A 20,930-nucleotide genomic window follows, 5' to 3' on the forward strand; every position below is an offset into this window, starting at 1 on the left:
GGTTTGTGTTAAATTGTTATTTCAAATCTTCTTTCTTCTCTTTAGTTTCCTACAGTTTATTTTCTCCTATCTATTTGCTGCAACGGAGAAATAATACTTACCTCTTTAGCATTTACAGAGCCTAACTTCTTCAAAGGGATAGAAAAGGTGATATAGAGAAGTAAGACAAAACGTACAAGATAGGCGAGAGCAGAGAGGAGAGCCGGAAGGGGGGCGCCCGATCTGGCTTCCCACACCTCTCCGCCAGATTGGGCTGTATGCCCTACCTCCCCACTGCCTACCAGAAAAGGGAAGTGGGAAAGAACACTGAAAAAGCCATTACATGAATATTTTTGCCAGTCACTTGGGGAATACACATTTTTCTCTTGCACCAGGTGGTTGCTGACCAAATTCTATGCCTGTTTTATTGAGGCCTTATCCACTTTACTCTACATTGTCATATGTCTAAAGTGGCAGTCCAGTTAATGTCACATGGTTAGCAGTTCTCTCCAGGTCTGAAAGTCTTTTTTCAGCCACATTCATTACCCTTCTCTTTAAAAAGAATGCATGTTTGCAGTTTGGCTTCATTTTCTCAGAAGCCTGAAGTTACATCTTGTCATTTATATTGTCTGTGGTTCAGCCTTATGCAACCACCATGTTTTCATGCCTGACTAAATATAAACCTAACCAACAGTGCTAAAGCTAATTTTTTGACACAAGCTTAACATGTTGTATATGGTTTTGTGTGCACTGTTCTCTCTCTGTACTAAGCTAACAGGTGAGGAAAAAGGTTTGTACAATTAAACAGCGGATGCTGTTAAAAAAATGTTCAAATACTGATTATGCTAATGCTAAGGTGCTAATTATATTATGGTTTTTCTTTGTCCTCTTCCAACAACGGTGTTATGTTAAGTCATCTAAAAGTGACTGAGTAATAAGAAGGGTTGGACGATACCTTCATTATCATCAAAGATTTGTGCCATTAAAGTTCTTTTATGTACAGTGTTCAAACTAATTAATTAATCAAAGCTAAAGTTATGAAGACAAATTTGACAGCACAAATTATTAAGTGTCACCTATCTTTTGTATCCATTAGCCACTGACGAGCTTCATATTTACCTTTACTTTCTCTTCTACCCACAAGCAAAGACAGATGAGCATACTCTGCAAACATTCACAAACTGTGACCAAAATGAGAAATCATGCCTCCAAACACACTCTGTACAGCAAATATTAATGAATGCATAGTATTTTATTCCATGTAGTGTAAACTACATAAAATGTAGTGTAAACTTAATTACCCACCTCTGCCCTCCCCAACCAATTAATACTAGTTTTTAACAATTCCCAACCTGTTAACCTTATTTAATTAGTATTCTTATATTAACTGTCTGACAGTGATTAACCTTCAACAGGAATTTAAGAAGCCGCTGTAAATGAACAGCCTGAGAGCAATTTAGTCACAGAACTGTTGTTAGTTATTTGCCATTACTGTAAATGTTGCTGTACTTGAAGCTTCTCTGCAGAATTGACAATAATTACTAGAGGCTCCATTTTTTACTAATTTCCTGTCATCTTATAGTGTCATACTGAAACCATTGAGCTAACTGGCTTCAGACTCTTGCTTTTAAGAAACAAGTATGGAATAAGTGGGAGAGGGAATATATATATATATATATATATACACACACACACACATACATACATAGTCGGTGACAGTACAATTTAAGCTGTTACCAGCTGTTGGTTAGTGCTGAGGGATGACTGCACCCTGGTGGTCCCTCATAGGCTGTTAACTTCACTTTAATTTTAAGCCAACAAATTTTAAATAGTCCTGTGCTGCCATCCTGTGTTTAGTACAAAGAAAATAATTGTTTTAATGTGTCAGAACAGGCCTTTCTGGATGTTAAAAAAAAAAAGAGAGTGAGAGAGAGAGAGAAAATAAAAAATAAAAGAGTAGTTCTTACATATCATTTATCTATTCATCTATAGAATTATGTATGGTTCTGCCATTTTTTGCCTATGGGATCTCAGTATGTGCTCTTCTCTACTGGTATCATTGATTTAAACACTGTAGCACAAACACAGATTTGAACCCACAAAAGGTGTACTGGTCTATTACCACTCATCAACGGGAAGTAGGATGTCAGATTTTTCTGACAAGTCAGTTGGCTTCTAAGGCTGACCTTTGTCAGAGCGTGTCTCCTCTCCCACCCTCAGATATAACATTTCAAGCAAAAAGGTTAATTTTGAGGGCCTGGACAAATTAGAGAAGGTCAGAAATCGTCTTCCCCCTTCACAACATTACAAGGAAACAAACAGCTTATTAGAAAGATATGCTTGAAAGGCTGAATCAGTGTGTGACTTGAAGAGCATTGAAATATAATGAGCTCCAGAAGGCATTCACGTAGGATAGTGTGGATTATTTAGAGACTGTATGTAGGTTTCAGCAAGGTTTGAGTTGAGTCTCAATATAACCAGGTTGCAAGATATGATTAATTTTGTTGTAATTTTTTTTTTCAATTCTGTGTGCACAATGGATTGGGCTAAATGAAGAACCTCAAGACTTCAGCCAGTAGGTGGTGCTGTAGTTTCCTCAGAGACCACTTTAGAGACAGTGATCTTAATATAACATTGATGTAATCCAGTAAAGCCCAAAGTCATCCAGTAATGTGATGTCACACATTAACACAGTGCTTACCAGAGGTCATTTTGCTTAAATCACCGCATCATTTCAAGGGTTGGGCTCAGACTGAAAGGGCTAAGTGCTTATGTGCTTATGTATCGTACTATATGTTGGTGCAGGGAATTTATAGCACAATGTAGCAAAAGTGAACATGACTGGCAACATGTTATCAGTAAATGAAGTACCACTCATGCCATATTGTGCAAAAGTTTTGAGCCATTTTTCCTTATAAAATAGAATTTTGCACTAACAAGGAAATTCCCAAAGACAGAAAATCTGTGGCACCAGATGCTATGAAGTGAGGAATACAAAGGTATAACTTTTAGTTTAAATAATCATCAATATGTGCAGAGGAGGTCAGGAGAGATGTACACACGCATCTATAAAACACAGTGGAGGCTCTGTCATGGCTTGGGACTGCGATTCAGCCAGTGATGTTTGGGATCTTTTGAAAATTTATGGAATTATGATGCAGAAAAACACTGTCAGATTTTGATCCACCATGCAGTACCATCTTGAAAGTGTGAAATGCTTTATTTTTGCAGCATGATAATGATGCAAAAAAAATGACCACTGCAGTAAAAATATATCTGGATTCAAAAACAAACCATTGAACACGTTCACTCATAGATTGTCCTCCAAGACCACTGACTACTACAGGCAGCTAAGTTGCCTGGGAACGTTCAGGCTTTATTGAAGACTAAAGGTGGTAATACCAAATATTGACTTCAACCGTGTTAAAATTGTACAAACAATTGTACAAACAATCTATTTTCATTTTTTTCATAAAATATATAGCAAGATGGAGAGATGTGCACAAAAAAGAAAGGAAATCGTAGATAGAATTTATTGGGGATAAAAGAATTAAAATTTATGAATGATGTCATTTCATATCCAGTCACTTGATTCCATTCCAGGTCATGTTGACTCATCATCTATGCTGATTGGAGATGAGCTGTTCTTTTTTGAGATGGGTTTCCTCAGCAGCTGCCATCGGCAGACTGTAACCGTACCTCTGGGAAGATTAGAGAGGAATGAGTAGTGGGCTTCATGATGTCAGGAAAGGACCATGAGCTCCTCACATCACAACTTTATTAGTGTACGATGTAATCAAGAGCTGTTTGAGCACCAAGTGAGTTAGGTGGAAAATAAAACCACCCACATACAGCTGCTAATGAGTAATAAATGATTAATGATTTCCCCGTTAATCCTCTTAGTTTAAAGGATAGTAGAATATTGTTTTTAGCCTAGCACTACAAAAATTCAAGAAGAACCAGTTTATTGACATTAATACATGCATGCAGAATAAAGGTGCATATTTTTTTCATCATAGGTGTTTTTATTTAATTTTTTGTGTCCTATCAATCCCAAATTTTCATAACTTAGTTGGCCACACTTTTCCTAATGATAGACCTTTTTTTCTATGTCTGCTTTCTTGGTTTTTTTTTCAGTGTGTAACTACCAATTTGGTGCTCCAGGGTAGCTTGCTCAAAAGCACTTAATTCCACCTTTGCAATTTTAATAAATGGAACTATTTACAGTATTTAGTTAATATTTAGTTAATATATTTGCCATGGGTTCTAAATTGGAGTAATGCACAGTATCCAGGGGTCAGTCATTTTAAGGAACAAACACTTCAACTGTGCCAACCGTGACTTCACCTTCTGGATGGGGAACTTCACATACGGGAAGTTATCAGAACGTTGGAGAAGTTGCTGGATCTAGTGTACCCGAGAGATGGGCCATAACCTGGTCTGCCACACATGAAAACAAGAGTTGATACAATACTGGGATACTGCTACATTAAAAGCCCCAATCAAAGCAGCGATGACCTTCTCGGGAGTGAGGAAAACTCCACCCGTTGACTGTTCAATGCTCAGCTGGAAAATCTACTCAGCAATGGTTTTTAACGTTTAACTTCCCAAATCACAGAAAGGGAGTTACCAACTGCTTGCTCCTCCTGTAACATGTCAGTATAGTATGGGGAAAACTGTGTGCCATAACTGCCTGTTGAGTCTGATTAGTTTTAGATGCTTGTAATCGTTTCTGCAATAAGTCAGATTGGGAAGAAAGGGCTCCCTTTGATTGTTGTCATTATATTTTTGGGCAAAATTTCTAGGCCCAGCCAAGATGTGGGGGGATGGAAGGCTCAGTGGTGTCATTGCGTCTTTTTTGCAGATGATGTGGTTCTGTTGACCTCATCAAGAGATGGCCTCCAGCTTGCATTGGAACACTTTGCATTTGAGTGTGAAGCAGATGGAATGGGAATTAGCACCTCCAAGTCTGATTGCATGGTTCTCATGTGGAAAAAGGTGGAGTGTCCGTGACGAGTTTCAGTATTTCAGGATCTTATGTATGTTTGAGGGGAGGTTTGACAGATGGATTGGTGTGGCATCTTCGGTAATGTGGATATGAAGCTTGATTTACAGTTTGATCTATGTTCTGACGCTCACCTATGATCACAAGCTCTGGATAGTTGAAAGAATGAGATTATGGATACAAACAGAAACAAGCTTCCTCTGAAGCATGTCTGGGTTGTCTGTTGTAGATAGGATAAGACGCTTGGGGATTTGGGAGGGACACAGAGTAGAGCCACTATGAATCCACATCCAAAGTAGCCAGTTGGACGTGGTTCAGGCATCTGACCAGAATGGCTTCTGGGCATCTCCTAGATGAAGTGTTTTTGGTATGCCTTAGAAGGAGGAGGAGGTAAGGAGGCCCCAGGGTAGACCCAAGACATTCCAGAGAGATTAGATCTCCTGGCTGGCCGGTTGTGTGTTTATTTCAGTTATTTCATATTGGGGTCAAAATCATGCAGTTTGGGTTTATTATGTAAGTACAACACATAAAATGTTTACTTGAAATTTCTGTGACACCAGAGTCACATGATGGTATATCGACTTTGATGCAATAATGTTGATAAAAGATGTAAATTGTATTAAAGAAAAGCAGAGTTTCCTTTTTTTATATATCATTAACTAAATTAATCATATTAATTACATAAGTAATAATGCTTTGGGAAATAAGATTTCTATTATAATTATTACTATCATTGTTGTTGTTGTTGTTGTTTATGATGGACCGAGTTGAATTAGCAGGAGTCACAGGAATTATTAGAAAAAAGGGTTTTCATTTATTTAACCCAAAAAATTATTTTACAAAAGTAATAAATGATGAGCTAATAAAAGAGGTCAAAGGAACAAAATTAAACTCAGGCAAAGAACTCCAAACTCAACAAACCAAAGGAAATGACACACAGGGGCAGTAGCTGGGTCAGACCACTATGACACAACAGGGGTAACTAAACAAAACACAATCAAAACCACAAAAACTATGCAGCACAGTCTAGCTTTTTAATAAACTAAACACCAAATAAGAAAATCAAAACCCACTAAACCCTAAACTCAAATATTTAGTTAAGTACAAAAGCTTTTTTAATTAAAGAAAATACACATTCTCCCCCTTCAGCAGGAAGTGGTGGTGCAGTCCAATCATCCCTCTTTCTATTTAACTGCTTTAAACCCTAGCTACCACTTTTTGTCTGGCAACTCCCAGGGATCATGAAAGGTGAGAAACAGGTAAAAGAAACAAATATTAGTCACAAACCAAACAAAGTAATGAACTGGTATGAATACATGAGTAAACTAAATATGCGTGCTTACAAATAGAACAAATGTATCCAAACCAATCAATAAACTACTGCAAATTAAAGTGTGTTGTTTTAAATGAAGAAATAAAGAATACAAAAGAGTTACTTAGACTTTTAGAGTGTGGCCATGGGTTTGGCCATCACATTGTTGTTGGTGCTTCCCACAGTAAATTATTATATAAAGCAGGGGTCTCGAACTCCAGACCTTGAGGGCCGGTGTCCTGCAGGTTTATCCAACACTGACTTAATTGGATAAATTACCTCCTCAACATGTTTTGAAGCTCTCCAGAGGCCTGGTAATGAACTGATCATTTGATTCAGTTATGTTGACCCAGGGTGAGATCTAAAACCTGCAGGACACCGGCCCTCGAGGCCTGGAGTTCGAGACCCCTGATATAAAGAATCTTCTCATGTTACATTCTTGTCTCTATATAAAAAATGAAGAAATTAGAAATAAAGAAATAGTAAATAGAAAATAAGAAGTTTTGTGCTATGCAAGTTCTTTTAAATTCTATATTTTATTCTATATCTTCTTTTATTGATCACTTTTATTGATCACTTGTGAATGTGTGTGTGAATGGGTGGATGACCGAATGTAGTGTAAAGCGCTTTGGGGTCCTTAGGGACTGAGTAAAGCACTATACATATACAGGCCATTTACCATTTATTTCAAGCATTCAATTAAAACAAAGTGATTAGCATGATCCAAAAGAATAGTCACTAAAAAAGCATATTTCACCATGGCTACACTGAGTTTTGTGGACATTTTAATTGCTTTCATTTAATCTGTATTTTTTTCTAGTTTCACATGAATTTATATTAAATATTTGAATATATAGAGAGGATGTGATATAAACAGGCTGTTGTCAAGAGTAGTGACCTCTATTTTGACAAATGCAAATATACATTTCTATTGTTTTGTTTTAGTTTGTTTGTTTTTAATTAAGTGCTGCTGATATACTGTCACTATAAGTTATTAAAAGTGTATACATTAGTGTACATTACATTAGTACATTAGTGTATACAGTTCCATGGTACAGTTTCACATCTTTCTAAAACAGGAAATACTAGGTGTTACTGTTATAAGTACTGGGTGTTTTAATAACTGTATGCAATCTCTTTCCTGTTACCTTACTTCCTGTTTTGGTGGTTTTGGTGGTTTTTGGGGAGAAGTATATCAAAGTTATATGTAACTGCTAATGCTAATATGTACTTTCCTCACACTATTACACAGACACTGAGAGAACATGCACAAGATGTATGACAGTTTATTTATTCACCACTGCAGATGCTTAGACCATGAACAGCAACGACACCCTGTGATACTTTGTGGAATGTGGCATTAGTCCATGGCATGTCTCAGTAAAAATAAACCGCTATTACTTAGTGAACTTTGATATAATGCTATACTTATTATTTACTATAGTGACAAATGAAACAAACAAATAAGTACAGTGATAAAATATATCATTTTTCAGTGAAATACACTATACACATCCATTAAATGTCGTCGTGTTTAGTAATAGAAGCAGCTCGACTCCTCTTTTTAGCATTTCGTGCATTGTGTCTCCGGCTTACTCAGCAAAACAGGGTTTAAGGCAATCTATAACAAACTCTTTGTATTAGATGAATAATTAATCATTTTATGTTTAGATGATCTACACAAAACAGCTGTTTCTTGTTAGTGTTTGCTTTCCTTTTAGTCTTTTCCCCTTGAGAACATTAATATTGATGACATGAAGGGAGGCTGACCAAGCTCTCAGTCATTCTCTCACCACCACCACCACCTCTCTCTCTCTTCCCCTCCCTCTCTCTTATACCCACACCCTGGATGCAGGCAGGCGTGCACACACCGGCAGAATCACTCAGCTTCCGTGCCCCTCTCTTCTCTCCATCTCGCTATCGCTGTCCCTCCCTACTCTCTCCACCGGTGGATTTTAGCCCACTGCTTCGTGGAACGTCGGTAAGAATGATTCATCTCTTAGTATGCTCTTCATTTCTGTGTTTCTCTTTGGTTCTGATTTTTTACCAGGACTCAGACAAAGGATTGGGTGTGGCTAGATGGGCAATGGCAGCAGAAAAAATGTGGGAAAAGGGATGTTGAGGACACTGATGGTCATAGAGATAAAGATACAATATTACAAATTGTTTGGATAATTGGATTTAACAATGAATCGGAAAGGGTGAGAATATCACTGCTAATATTAATATTAATGCTAAGCTTAGTGTATATACATGTCGCGATAAAGAAATGACTCAGTGCGCCATAAACATTCTGGATGTGTGCCAAGCATATCTATTTCTTTGTCAAAGTGATTTTCCTAGGCCCCATTCAAATTCACACTAGTGAGGAGATTGCCGTTGCTTGGTTTGTAAATGACTTGCTGCAGGCTTGTGGGCTTGTCATATTTGCACAGAAGACTCTGACAAAGCAGCAGTTCAGACAGGCATGACTGGGCTAGACTGTGAAAGGCAGATTAGTCAGACCTGAGGCTAGCCTAGGAATAAAACTGCAGTGGAGCCTGTGGAGCATTGCCTATATCCACAAGGCTGCAGGGGTGGATGCAGTAGGGTGAGAGAGAGAGAAAGAGAGAGAGATGATGCAGAGGGAGAGAACAAAGACTTTAGCCTTAGAGAGGTAAAATCAGGGACAAAGGAAAGAAAATACAGCTGGGTGAAAGCAAGCACATGTTGACTACATCTACGTTTTGGAGAAGCCAATGTGAAGCCGTGTGGGAGGCAGCCACCACCCATGTTCATCCATGTGGATGTAGTCTGAGCAGCACATGTAGTAGCCACTCCCTTTATGTACAGTCATTGCAGAGTTTATTCTAAAGGCTAGACAAAGCTTTCACAGATTTAATGGCTCCTACGATGAACTTTCAGATTGCTACAATGATTTTGATCACATTATGCTGCATTATCAATTTAAGGCTCGACAGGAAAGGTCAAATGTGTGTGCTCAGGTATCTTTCTCACCTTTGCCAGCCAAAATGTCTGACAAGCCTGACATGACCGAGATCGCTCGTTTCGACAAGACGAAGCTGAAGAAGACGGAGACAAAAGAGAAAAACCCTCTGCCCACCAAAGAGAGTGAGTGCTCGTTGTGCGCCGTGTGTTTCTGATCACTGTTGAAGCCACAAAGGCTTCGTCGTCTGCAATCATTTGTTACTGTCAGTAGCTCCTCATCATCACTTCCTGTGCTATCGAGAGACCGCATTGTCAGCCGGCGGGAGCTCTGAAGCAAACAGCTGCAATGTCATCACACATTTTATACACAGCAAAATCAAAAAGCAACATCCTCACACACGTTTACTGAACAAGAGCCTACCAACGGTTGTGTTTCTCTCTTCTTTTCTAGCCATTGAGCAAGAGAGGAAAGGCGATGCCACACCTTGACTCAAGCACACGAAGAAAAGAAGCTGAGATGCGGCAACAAAAAGCACTTTCTTTTGATTATTACAGTATTTGAATCTCTTTCATTGTCTTCAGAAATGGGTGCTCTTAAGCTCCCCAGGGTGCTGTTAAGGGTATATGGCATCCTCACAAGGGAGCCTCTGTAACCAATATTAAAACTCCAGCCTGGGTGCCTGTCTTGTGCTGTTAGCGTATAGCTAACATGTCTCCAATGTTGCCAAACTGGGAAGTGGTGTAGTGATGTAGCACAGAGAGACAGGCAGGCATCCAGGCTATAGGGCTGGTGGGGAGCTGGTTATGGACATGGGAGTAATTGAAGTTAAATCATGTGGGATGTTTTCTTAATCAACTTTTTACTTTTATTTATGAAATAAAAATGAAGACATGGAACCAGTCAGTCCTGTGCATCTTGATGTCTCGTTTTTACAGATGTGCAAATCAAGACAATCACAAACACAGACACACACTGTATTTATGAGGCAAAGAAATAAAGCAAATGACTCACACATTAAAATATAGAAAAAAAATGTAATATAATGCTGGTGTATGTTTTACCTACTAATGTATGTTAGAGTGCTAATGTTAATGTGATTACAATAAACCAGCATAAGGTTTGGGATCAGAAAATATAGTGCTAGTGGCTAATCAGCCCAAGGTTTTATGGGGCCTTAAGCACAATTTGATTCTGAAGCCATCCCCCACCTCAGAAGCGCCAGCGTTAACAATATGTGGTCCATGCTTGATTTTTTGTGCTTTGTACGCCTAATACAACCCTTATCGTGGCTTATAGTGCACTGGAAAGCACCATAGGCAGATGTTGTTTTCTATGTTCCGAAATGTTTCAGCAAAGCTTCTGAGGAAATATTTTAATCAAGCAGTAGAAGCAGGTCTTAAAAATTAAAACACGGAGCTAACTGAGGTGTAACAATGCTGGATTATAACAGCAAAGACTCCAAAATAAGGCTGGTCTATAGAACAAAAGGCCTGTTTCATAATGGGACAATGGTAGTCAAATATTAAGGACATACATTTTCACCTGTTAGTTACTGAGCAATAACAATTATCTTACACCGAAGAACTAGCTAATAGAATTTTTTCATTATGTTAAAATGATCGTTATTTAGGAACATAATCCAAACACAAAGACCACACATGTTCTCTGGGCTGTTATAACTGACTAGTAAGCTAAAGGTAGGCTGCCAACCATAATGCCTTTGATTCACATACAATATAAACCAAGCTCACCTTACTTAAAGGTTCATTTTTGTTTTTGTTTTATATGTTCAAAATTTATATTCCACGGATGAAAAAAAAAAAAATATATATATATATACACATACATTTACCCGCTAGTTTTGTGTGACATTTAATGAGCTTGAGACTCCCCCTGGTGGTGTGGAGGCCTCAAGCAGCTGTGTTGTCTTTTTATGCCCTTATGCTGACTCTTGTAATGTTAAACATGAACTACTAAATTAAATAATAAATTAATCACACACAAACACAAAGCAATATTGAAAATAGAAATATAGTAATTGAGTAACTGTTCAGAATAATTCCGAATTGGAAATTATTCCAATTTATTTATCACAGTGGCTAACATTTCAGGCTACCCTGTCTTATTTGCTATTACTTGACTGATAGACAAAATAATCTGTCTTCAATAACAAACAATTATAATAATCATAACAATAATTCATTTAGCCTTTTTTTAAGAAAACAAGCGCTAACTATTCAGGGGTGCAGGCTCATGTAATAAATAGAACAGCGTTAGGTTTTATGGTGTTACTAAACCAATACAATCTGCCAATCTTGGCTCTAGAATAGAATATAATTAATTGTTAGTTTGGTAGAGAAGTATCAAAAATGTGAAATAAAAAAATACAAACTGCACTACATTTGAAGAAATAGTCACTAACAAACTAAAAAATAATTTTTTTGACCACGTGAAGATAAAAATGTATGTCCACATGGTCTAAAAAATCAGAAAGCTGATGTTCACGCTTAGATTTGTGACAGTGTACAGAAGGATGATCTAATCAAGCGCTGCGGTTTCAGTGTGAAAACTACCACTAACTAAATAAATGCAAAATGAAGAGAATTGAGAGTGTAAGATTTTTACAGGAGACAGAAAAAAACCCTACAAACATTTCTAAGCAATGTTAAACACGGGTCTGATAATCAACGTCAGAATTCCCTGCTATGGTGAGATCTGCAGCTTCCATTTCAACTTTGTTGAATTGCAGTTATGCTCTTGGACTGCTGTATGGGACATGCCTCACTTAGAAAACCCTGCTATGAAGTTTTGTTGCCCTTGCACTTAATGATACACGCAGGAGTGTGACGCATTAATATAGCGGTACAGCCATACTCCTGTGTCCAAAGATCATCCCTAACCTGACCACCATCCACAAGTTAGGACTTCCAAACCATGATTCTATAAAAGACACCAGCCTTTTCACATATTTATAGACTCTTAAACGCCTGACGTCTGCTGCTGAGCTCGGTGAATCAACTAAAATTGGAGAAGAAGTCAGTCAACAAAGCTGACGGTTAATGTATCCACAGTCGTAGTGTATTGTTTTAACTGACAGCATTTTGTCCTGTTGAAATGATTGTGTCATTTTAAATATTAAAGTTAAATGGAGCAGTTGACAGAAATAGCTCTATGGGGGTGGGGGTGGGGACCGTTACAATAGCACGTAATGATTTGTATTGTTAAATTTGATTGCATCGCCTGCGTTGGAAGAAAAAAAACGTGAACCTGAGTATGGTGTGAAAAATAATTTCATTCCCCATATTCCTGTAAAAGGCACTGGTTACAGCTATGTTTTGACTTCTAAATTGATGTTCAGAATTATTCAGTAAACATTACGGTGACACCAAAAATGACCAGTAAACCCACCCTAAACTCAATATCAGTGATTTATAACCCCAAATCTCCGCCTGCGGGTGTTGCTCCTGTCACCCTGCCTCCGCCTGTCAAACTTCTCACCTCCCGAGTTCTGATAGACCCACTTCTCGTACTTCACACTGCAAGCCATTCACCAACTCTCACTGGTCTCCTGTGTCCGAAATTTATTTTAGCTCAGTTTTACTAATGCATATTCACTTCACCACTGTCAATTACTTAAAAGGGTACGTGTGTGCAACACGTTCTCACTCCCAAAGTGTGTAAGGTGGTGGGTAAAAAAAAGAAAAAAAAGAAATTTTCTATGTGCTCCTTGCAACATTCGTTTAAAATGTCACCCAATAAGCCCGGTGTTTTGTCCTGATCTGTAGTCCTGAGAGTTTCGATACTTATGTCGTCATGTAGACACGCCCAGATTGATTGTTTCTATCAGTAAATCCATTAATATCGTTAAAGGTTCATATTGGCTTAAGCTGTTCTCTACTATTCTCAACTTTTTGAGAGTAAGTCAGACCGGGGGTGGGGTGGGGAGGGGAGCTGTAGGTTTCAGTCACGACCTTAGCTGATATCTAATTAGTGGGGATTATCTACACCTCTCCGCTTTTTGTGCAGGCTGAGTGAATTATTGTTTTAAGGGATTTTGAGTGGCTTAAAGGGGATCTGACAAGTCCGCTGTCCAAGTCGCAAGTAAAAGTATGAAAAGACAGAAACTGGTGGTGATGATTCCTTGATGAGGGACATGATTATGTGGGCTAAAGCCAGAAAGCGAATCAGCGGGATTAAACGTGATCAGCCTGAAAGGATCATCCAATGCTTAAACCTGCATATAACTTACAGTTTTTTAATATTTTATCAAAAGTCAAACTAAACATATTATGAAATAAAATGACCTTGCAATGCTACATTTTAATTGTCATAGCCCTTACGTGTCTTATGTGTCTTTACTCGTGTAAATCCCAGACTGTTTTCGCACCAAGTTGTTTCCCAGGGAAACATCTATTATCCTATTATCACAACGGTGCCAATTTCGCCGATGTGTGAGGCGGTATTTACATGACTATATACTGTCACTCCTGAAAAGCTGTAAGGCTTTGTAGTACCCAGTGTCCCCATGGGATACTGGTGCCATCTCCCGAATGTTTCAAGTGATTTTATTTATATTATCTTTTAGCTAAGCTATCTTCGATTTGTGTGCACATAAAGATGAACAATAATCACCACAATGAACCCATACAGAGATTACTTTTTGTGTGAATAATGATCTTCTATTAGTCAAAAATAATACTTTTATTCTTAAATGTCTCCAAATCCGGGGGATTATTAGAAGATGGTTTTAATTATTCTATACGTAGTGCTCATATGGATTCACATATACTGACACACATACATATACTTTAAATCCATGCATATACTTTGTTTTTATAATTAGCATCAGAGCCTGGGAACAACAGGTGAATTCGTCTGCGTTGCTTCTTTGAAGTGCACTTATGCACCGACAATTCCTATTTGTCCATGGGAAGCCCCAGCCAATGTCGTTGACGCATTTCACAGTAAAATGTTACTTGCTGGACAAATCTGTCTGTCAAAGGGGGCACGACCATATAAATATCATGAGCGCCGAGTAGGGCGACAAACTTCAGTCGCCTCCTTCTTTTCTTGGCGCTCACATCTGGAATACGTCACACTAGCCTCTGCTTGGAATACACACGCTATGCAACCACTGAATTTCTCTGCAGTCTTGGTTCTGTTCCTGTGTTGTCTTTTTCAGCTGTCATCTGCTTGGTATGTCCTTTTTTTCTCTCGTAAAGAAAGTTTTAAATGCTATAGTTTCTATGGGTTTGCAATTGGTAAAATAACTTACAGGTTTAACATAGCTATCTTTTTTCCCCTCTACAGGACCATGAATAATTTCTTGATGACTGGACCTAAGGTAATACCATTTAAGATTTTAAGAATGAGTGTTGCGTAAAAGCTGTTCCTTCCAGCCAAATTCTATGTAATTAGCACTAACATTAATATTCATAACTTCCTTTCCTTTCTCATCCAAGGCCTATCTGACCTATGCCAGCAGCGTGCGAGTGGGCGCACAGAGTGGGATACAAGAGTGTAAACGCCAATTCGCTTTGGAGAAGTGGAACTGTCCAGAGAACACGCTTTCTTTGTCCCCACACAACGGCATGCGGAGTGGTAAGAACTCTTTTTGAATCAAATCTATGGCAACTAAAATTAGTGAGGTCGTGCGCTTTTTTTGAGAGCAATCTTGAAGCGCCTGTGCGTAAAGTGCTTTTCACGCACAAAACTAGAACTCATCAGTTACGCATTATTCGTGCCAAACTGGATATCCAAGTAAAAAAATCCGGATTTCTTTGTTTGTTATTTATTTTAGCCACAAGGGAAACTTCTTTCGTCCATGCCATCAGCGCTGCCGGAGTGATGTACACGCTCACCAAGAACTGTACGGCTGGGGACTTTGACAACTGCGGCTGCGATGACTCCAAAATTGGACAGCCGGGTAAACATGTATTCCATGAGCATTCTATCCGCGGTTACAGTAAGCGATTTCTAAATTGGCTTGTATTCCTACAGCGAAATAACGTCATGTGCTATTTTGTCTCAGGCGGTGTAGGGTGGATTTGGGGAGGATGCAGTGACAATGTTGCTTTTGGGGAGAAGATCTCCAAACAGTTTGTGGACGCGCTGGAAGATGGGCATGACTCGCGCGCAGCGGTCAACTTGCATAACAACAAGGCAGGCAGACTGGTAAGATTTGATCTTAATATTATTGACGGTTTTTTTTTTTATGTCAATAGTGTTCTGACACAGCGTAATAAATGAAAAACGAGATCGTTGTTTTTGTTTGGCTTTCTGTTTATTTTTTGGTAAAACGTTTGTGCTCTCGACAGGCAATCAAAGCAACCATGAGGAAAGCCTGCAAATGTCACGGAGTATCTGGAAGCTGCACCATCCAAACCTGCTGGATGCAGATGGCCGATTTCAGAGAAGTGGGCAACTACTTGAAGATGAAGTACAAACATGCAAAGGAACTGGAAATGGACAAGAAAGCGGCGAGAGCAGGGAACAGCGCGGACAACCGAGACGCAGTCACGCACACTTTTTTGAGCGTCGCTACAAGGGAACTCATTTACCTGGAGAGTTCTCCAAATTACTGCGTCAAGAACCAGACCCTCGGACTCCACGGTACAGAGGGACGGGAGTGCTTTAAGGAGGACAAGAACATGTCCGAGTGGGAGAAAAATAGCTGCCGCAGATTGTGCAATGAATGCGGCCTAAAAGTGGTGAAGAAGCGCACAGAGGTTTTCACCAGCTGCAACTGCAAATTTCACTGGTGTTGCACAGTTAAGTGTGAAAAATGCAAGCGAGTTGTAGCCAAATACTTTTGCGCGCACAAAAGTGGGAGGAAAAAGAACAAAAAAGGCAGGAACAGTGCGCATCAACAATGACTGGGATCTCTTGCAAAATTTGAACTCTTCACATTATTCGATAAATATGATTTTCATCATATTAACCAGTTTTATATTTACGAACTACATGAGAAATTATTCTGCATCACATGAATGTTATTTAAATTTTTTAGCTAAAGTCCTTTAAAGCACCTTTCCCCCCTTTAGTTTTGAATGGAGTGTATAGGTCAAATTTTGTCTTGTGGACCAAAATCTCCAAGCATTGGAGCAACAGTAGCAGTGTTGGGAACTTGGGAGTTCCGAGGATGTTTGTTCGCTGTTTATCACGTGTGACTACTGAAATTGGTTTAATATTTAAAAGTCTACCTAATAATTATTTAAAATAATAAATATTTTTATACAATACACGTAACTGCCTCCCAGTTTGTCGGTGGTAAAATTCTGAGTCTTTTAGTCTTATATGCGGGTGCCTTGGTGTCATACAGTCTTTGGTAGGTAAATAAATTACTTCCTAATGCCAACCTTTGAAGTGCGAATAGGCGTCTCCTGAACCAGTCACCCAATCAGCTTTCTCGGGTCTCAAGACAAAGAAGAAGACTTATTTGGTCCTCAGTCAAGTAAAGGACAAAGCTGCAGCACACGGGGTCAAAATACCTACATCTCTATAAGCAGGATAACGACAACGGGATAGGTGAAGATGGCGCAATCAATTTTTTGGCTGCTGTTTGTTTCGTGTAGAATCAATCCTGGATACGCTTGGTAAGACATGTATACACTAGTTGCATGCATGCTTTAAAATAAGTGAACAGAAGACAGAATTATATGACTTTTATTATTATTATTATCATTATTATTATTGTTCTCAGGGTCGCAAGCAATTTTCTGATGACGGGGTCAAAGGTATATATACATATATATTTGATTGCTTTTATTGTGGCAACATTTTTTTCCACATTTCAAATGTAATAAAAACAAAATAAAGGACAGACTGTCACTGCCTCTTCTGCAGGACTATCTCACCTACGCAAAGAGCGTGCAGGTGGGCACACAGACTGGCGTCCAGGAGTGCAAACGCCAGTTTGCCTGGGATAGATGGAACTGCCCCGACAGCGCAACCCAGCTTAAAGGACTGAAACGAGGTAGTTATTGTTTCTCTATTGAGCCTCAAGTTTTATTCGGCATTTCCAACCAAATGATTGGTTTTCCCAGATTTTCCTGGCAAAAAGTAATTTCCAGTGTTTCTATGCTTTTTATGTGTTAATTAAAGCAATTAAATCAATTAAAATATCTTTACAGAACTATTGTTAGACTTGTTGCAATCTCTGCTACGCCCCTGGCCAGACCTGCCTTTAAAATACTCTTTTACCCGTGCTTGAATATGCACACGCACACCCATGGATGTGGATCTATTTTTCATGTTTTTGATGCTGATTTAGTTGGTGACCTTTGGACATGTTGACCTTTATACCACTTTATTTTTCTTTGTACCTTTGTAGTGTGGCCTTGATTATCACAGAGTTATAATAAAAACAATGCAACATTCTACACGTTATTAGTCAATGCTGGTTATGTATTCTCCTATAAGAGGCTGTGGCAGTAGACCTTGTATGTTTCCTCTCATTCAGCCACCAGAGAAACGGCTTTCGTTCATGCTATCAGTTCAGCAGGGGTCATGTACACTCTGACCAGGAACTGCAGTCTTGGCGAACTCGAAAACTGTGGCTGCGATGGTTCAAAGAACGGAAAGCTTGGTGAGTCAACGTACGAGTTACAGCGCCATTTGTCAACATGCAAGTTCTTAATTAATGATCTTTAAGTATTCAAAACTGTGTCGTGCAGGCGGTCGCGGATGGTTGTGGGGTGGCTGCAGTGCTAACGTGGAGTTTGGAGAGAGGATTTCCAAAGAGTACGTGGATGCGGAAGAGACGGGTCAGGACTCTAGGGCTGCTGTCAACCTCCACAACAACGCGGCTGGCCGATTGGTGAGTTGTTTTCAAACGACACGCACTTCTTTACTAACCCTTCATCACTCAGCGCTAAGGCATCAGCAGCCGTTAACAGAACCTTGTTTCCAACAGGCCGTGAAAGACACAATGACGCGTATCTGCAGATGCCACGGAATGTCTGAGAGCTGCAGTGTCAAAACCTGCTGGACACAGCTGTCCGATTTCAGAGCCGTGGGCAATTACTTGAGGATCAAGTACATTCACGCTGAAAAGCTGGACATCGACCAAAAGCGCATGAACGCCGGTAACAGCGCGGATATCCAAGGTGCCATCATGGACGCGCTCGGCAGCATCGCACAGTCAGAGCTCATCTACCTACAGGACTCTCCAGACTACTGCAGGAAGAACGCCAGCTTGGGGGCGCACGGCACGGAGGGCAGGGAGTGTCTGCTGCACGGACAGGGCTTGACGCAAGGGGAAAGAAGGAGCTGCCGCAGGCTGTGTCACGAATGCGGCCTGGGAGTGGAAGAAAAGCGCACGGAGGTGATGAGTAGCTGTAACTGCAAATTCCACTGGTGCTGTAAGGTGCACTGCGAGGACTGCGCCCACGTTACAGTCAAACACGTGTGCGGCAGGAAGGACGGTGGGGATGGAAAACGAAGAGATCGTGGACCCAAATGAAAACGACTGCGTTTATGGATTTGTCTGTTTGCACTTTCCCCCCTCTTTCGTGTATGATATCCTAGTGTCTATTTATTAAGAATGCTGTAATTAAAATAAAAATGTAAAAAAAAAAACCTTCTAAATATTTGTATCTACAATTTCAGTTTTTCTCTAGAAGAGGGCCACCACAGTTTCTGACACCGCGCACGCACATAATAAGAATCAACTGCATGCATTTTAAAAGGGGGATTACAGGGATAACATCGTGCAGTTTACGCCACACCGAGGTGTCGATCCAGCGTTTATCCGCCACCACTTTGATGTCAATGTGGATTGATTTTTATTCAAAGAGCAAAGAGCCTTTGAAAGACAAATTAGGGAAGCGCTTCCACCATTCAAGTTACAGTGTTTGGTTGGTAATCGGCGACACCATTGCCCACGCTAGTCTTTGTCACATTCCAAATGGAATGCAAATGTGTCTCAACACATTAAAGCTAAAGCCTGGTGTTTATTCGCTGTTACATGAATCTTGTATATGCAATCAGACACTTATATAAAAGCATGACTCACTTTTTTCCCCTGAAAAGCAAGATGATTTCTAATCTTATCATCTGCAAGTAATTAGGTATTAGTATTAGATCTATCTCTGCTGGCATGTCAGTTTTTCTCTCCTGTACCCCCTGTATCTCCAAAACCTTGCCTCTCAGCTGGATGTGTCATAAATCTGCCGCTGATTCCACTAAATGACTGATGGCATGGATATTACCTTCTTCAGGGGGCCCATGGCTGGAGGGGAAGGCGTAGGGGGAGGGAATGTTAACAGTTATGGGTCTGGTGACAGGTCTGTTTCACTATCTTTACAGAACAGTTACTGTTGCACCAATAAAAACACAGAGATAAGTGAGAAATTCTGATATGAATTATCAGACTATCTGGTGTCTCTACATCATAAAGCCCCGAGACCTGGGGCAAAACAGCGAATGCATTCCACTTTTTCAGTTTTCAACCATGTTTGCAATGTGAAATTAGGCATGTCATATTAAATCTAAACACAAACACTGTGGCAAATAGTTACACAACTCTACAAATAAACAGACTACTGTTAGCGTATGTACTGTTTGGGGACAAAATTGGGTTCTAACACAACCAAGGATCAAAGAAGCATAACATCAAGTTAAATTCCTGGCTGCAGAAGCAAACAAATAACACTCTCACCGACCTGAAACGCTCCCTCCCACACTTCCCATTTGTCTGTTTCCCCTCTAGGGATGTCCCGTATTTCCCATGCTGTCCTGCTGTGCGTTAATGAAGGTTTTGCCCCACTGGAGGCCCTCACGCTTTATCTCTACTCTCCAGTGAATACATTACTGGTGCCATATTGTTCCCATATGATGCTCAGCTGTGCTTGGATTTACTCTACAAGTGAGATGCCCCTGAGCAGACCCTGCATTTGACATTTTTTTCACCCACTAAACTGCATTTATTTATCTTTCAGGAGTTTTATGATTTTAGCATTTCAAACATTTTAGACTCAGTAAAGGAATATTTTTTTTAAGGAAGAACTTACATTGACCCATCACTTTTTATTATTTATACCACATTTGGTGGCAGTTACATGTCACAGGGGTATGTTTCCAATTCAGGATAAAAGAAGAAAACAGAGGTAGGGGGTTCTGCCACAAGGACCCCCCAGGGGAACTTGTGTATTCTCCCAGAGTGGCTCAGGGGGGTCAGAGCGTGATTGATCACCCCTTCTCATTGCTGCCCTCCTCTATCACCAGGGTGTGAGATACCAAGAGGTCTCACACAAGCTGCAGGTGGGAAAAAAGACCGAACACAACCAACAATAAGACTAAAAGGTAGAATGGTAATAAAAGTGTGTGTGTGTGTGTGTGTGTGTGTGTGTGTGTGTATGTGTGTGTGTATATATATATATATATATATATATATATATATATATATATATATATATATATACATATATATATATATAAAACCCTAACTCACAATGTGAGACATAACATCTACAATCCAAGCATCACTATTTATCCCGGGTTTGCATTTCAGTTTGCAAGTCTGCTGTCCATTAAAAATTGACAATCAACTTTGAGCAGACTTAACCATGTGTTAGAAATGAAATCAACAGCCTCTGTGTTTACAGATCGACCATTTGCAGTGCATGCATGCTCTATTCATAGCTTTCTGACCACAGAAGCCTTTTACTCTCTTACACAATAGGTGAGAGAGTATAAAAAAAAAA

The 20,930-nt window shown here is 39.5% G+C and overlaps 3 protein-coding genes across 4 annotated transcripts; all 3 read left to right on the plus strand.

The window, feature by feature from the left end:
* Nucleotides 1–8,121: 8,121 nt before the first annotated feature.
* Nucleotides 8,122–10,143, plus strand: tmsb2 (thymosin beta 2). The gene is made up of 3 exons (XM_085421056.1): nucleotides 8,122–8,277; nucleotides 9,303–9,407; nucleotides 9,676–10,143. Exons 2-3 carry the CDS (start codon nucleotides 9,308–9,310, stop codon nucleotides 9,711–9,713), a joined length of 138 nt encoding a protein of 45 aa, XP_085277182.1. The 5' UTR covers nucleotides 8,122–8,277; nucleotides 9,303–9,307; the 3' UTR covers nucleotides 9,714–10,143.
* A 3,989-nt stretch (nucleotides 10,144–14,132) lies between these two features.
* Nucleotides 14,133–16,466, plus strand: LOC146677350 (protein Wnt-8a-like). Of its 2 annotated transcripts, XM_085421030.1 has the most exons (6): nucleotides 14,157–14,421; nucleotides 14,536–14,569; nucleotides 14,688–14,826; nucleotides 15,026–15,151; nucleotides 15,257–15,399; nucleotides 15,543–16,466. In XM_085421030.1, the coding sequence occupies exons 1-6, from the start codon at nucleotides 14,195–14,197 to the stop codon at nucleotides 16,098–16,100; spliced, it is 1,227 nt and encodes a 408-aa protein (XP_085277156.1). In that variant the 5' UTR covers nucleotides 14,157–14,194; the 3' UTR covers nucleotides 16,101–16,466. The 2 variants fall into 2 exon arrangements, with proteins under 2 accessions (XP_085277148.1, XP_085277156.1); XM_085421022.1 differs by having other exon boundaries at nucleotides 14,133–14,569.
* A 91-nt stretch (nucleotides 16,467–16,557) lies between these two features.
* LOC146677351 (protein Wnt-8-like) lies at nucleotides 16,558–18,795 on the plus strand. The gene is made up of 6 exons (XM_085421043.1): nucleotides 16,558–16,820; nucleotides 16,928–16,961; nucleotides 17,071–17,200; nucleotides 17,687–17,812; nucleotides 17,901–18,043; nucleotides 18,140–18,795. Exons 1-6 carry the CDS (start codon nucleotides 16,759–16,761, stop codon nucleotides 18,686–18,688), a joined length of 1,044 nt encoding a protein of 347 aa, XP_085277169.1. The 5' UTR covers nucleotides 16,558–16,758; the 3' UTR covers nucleotides 18,689–18,795.
* The last annotated feature ends 2,135 nt before the right edge of the window (nucleotides 18,796–20,930 follow it).

Source organism: Rhamphochromis longiceps, linkage group LG2 (assembly GCF_057381845.1).
Source record: "Rhamphochromis longiceps isolate RC_006_pf linkage group LG2, R_longiceps_female_GT1.1, whole genome shotgun sequence".
Classification (NCBI taxonomy): domain Eukaryota; kingdom Metazoa; phylum Chordata; class Actinopteri; order Cichliformes; family Cichlidae; genus Rhamphochromis; species Rhamphochromis longiceps.

Excerpts from the sequence above, each read along its gene's own strand:
- tmsb2 (XM_085421056.1), top strand. The coding sequence starts at position 9,308 with ATGTCTGACAAGCCTGACATGACCGAGATCGCTCGTTTCGACAAGACG. Across the intron at positions 9,408-9,675 it reads CCCTCTGCCCACCAAAGAGA|CCATTGAGCAAGAGAGGAAA; the intron begins GTGAGTGCTCGT and ends CTTCTTTTCTAG.
- LOC146677350 (XM_085421022.1), top strand. The coding sequence starts at position 14,195 with ATGTTACTTGCTGGACAAATCTGTCTGTCAAAGGGGGCACGACCATAT. Across the intron at positions 15,152-15,256 it reads CTCCAAAATTGGACAGCCGG|GCGGTGTAGGGTGGATTTGG; the intron begins GTAAACATGTAT and ends ATTTTGTCTCAG. Across the intron at positions 15,400-15,542 it reads ACAACAAGGCAGGCAGACTG|GCAATCAAAGCAACCATGAG; the intron begins GTAAGATTTGAT and ends TGCTCTCGACAG.
- LOC146677351 (XM_085421043.1), top strand. The coding sequence starts at position 16,759 with ATGGCGCAATCAATTTTTTGGCTGCTGTTTGTTTCGTGTAGAATCAAT. Across the intron at positions 16,821-16,927 it reads ATCAATCCTGGATACGCTTG|GGTCGCAAGCAATTTTCTGA; the intron begins GTAAGACATGTA and ends TATTGTTCTCAG. Across the intron at positions 18,044-18,139 it reads ACAACGCGGCTGGCCGATTG|GCCGTGAAAGACACAATGAC; the intron begins GTGAGTTGTTTT and ends TGTTTCCAACAG.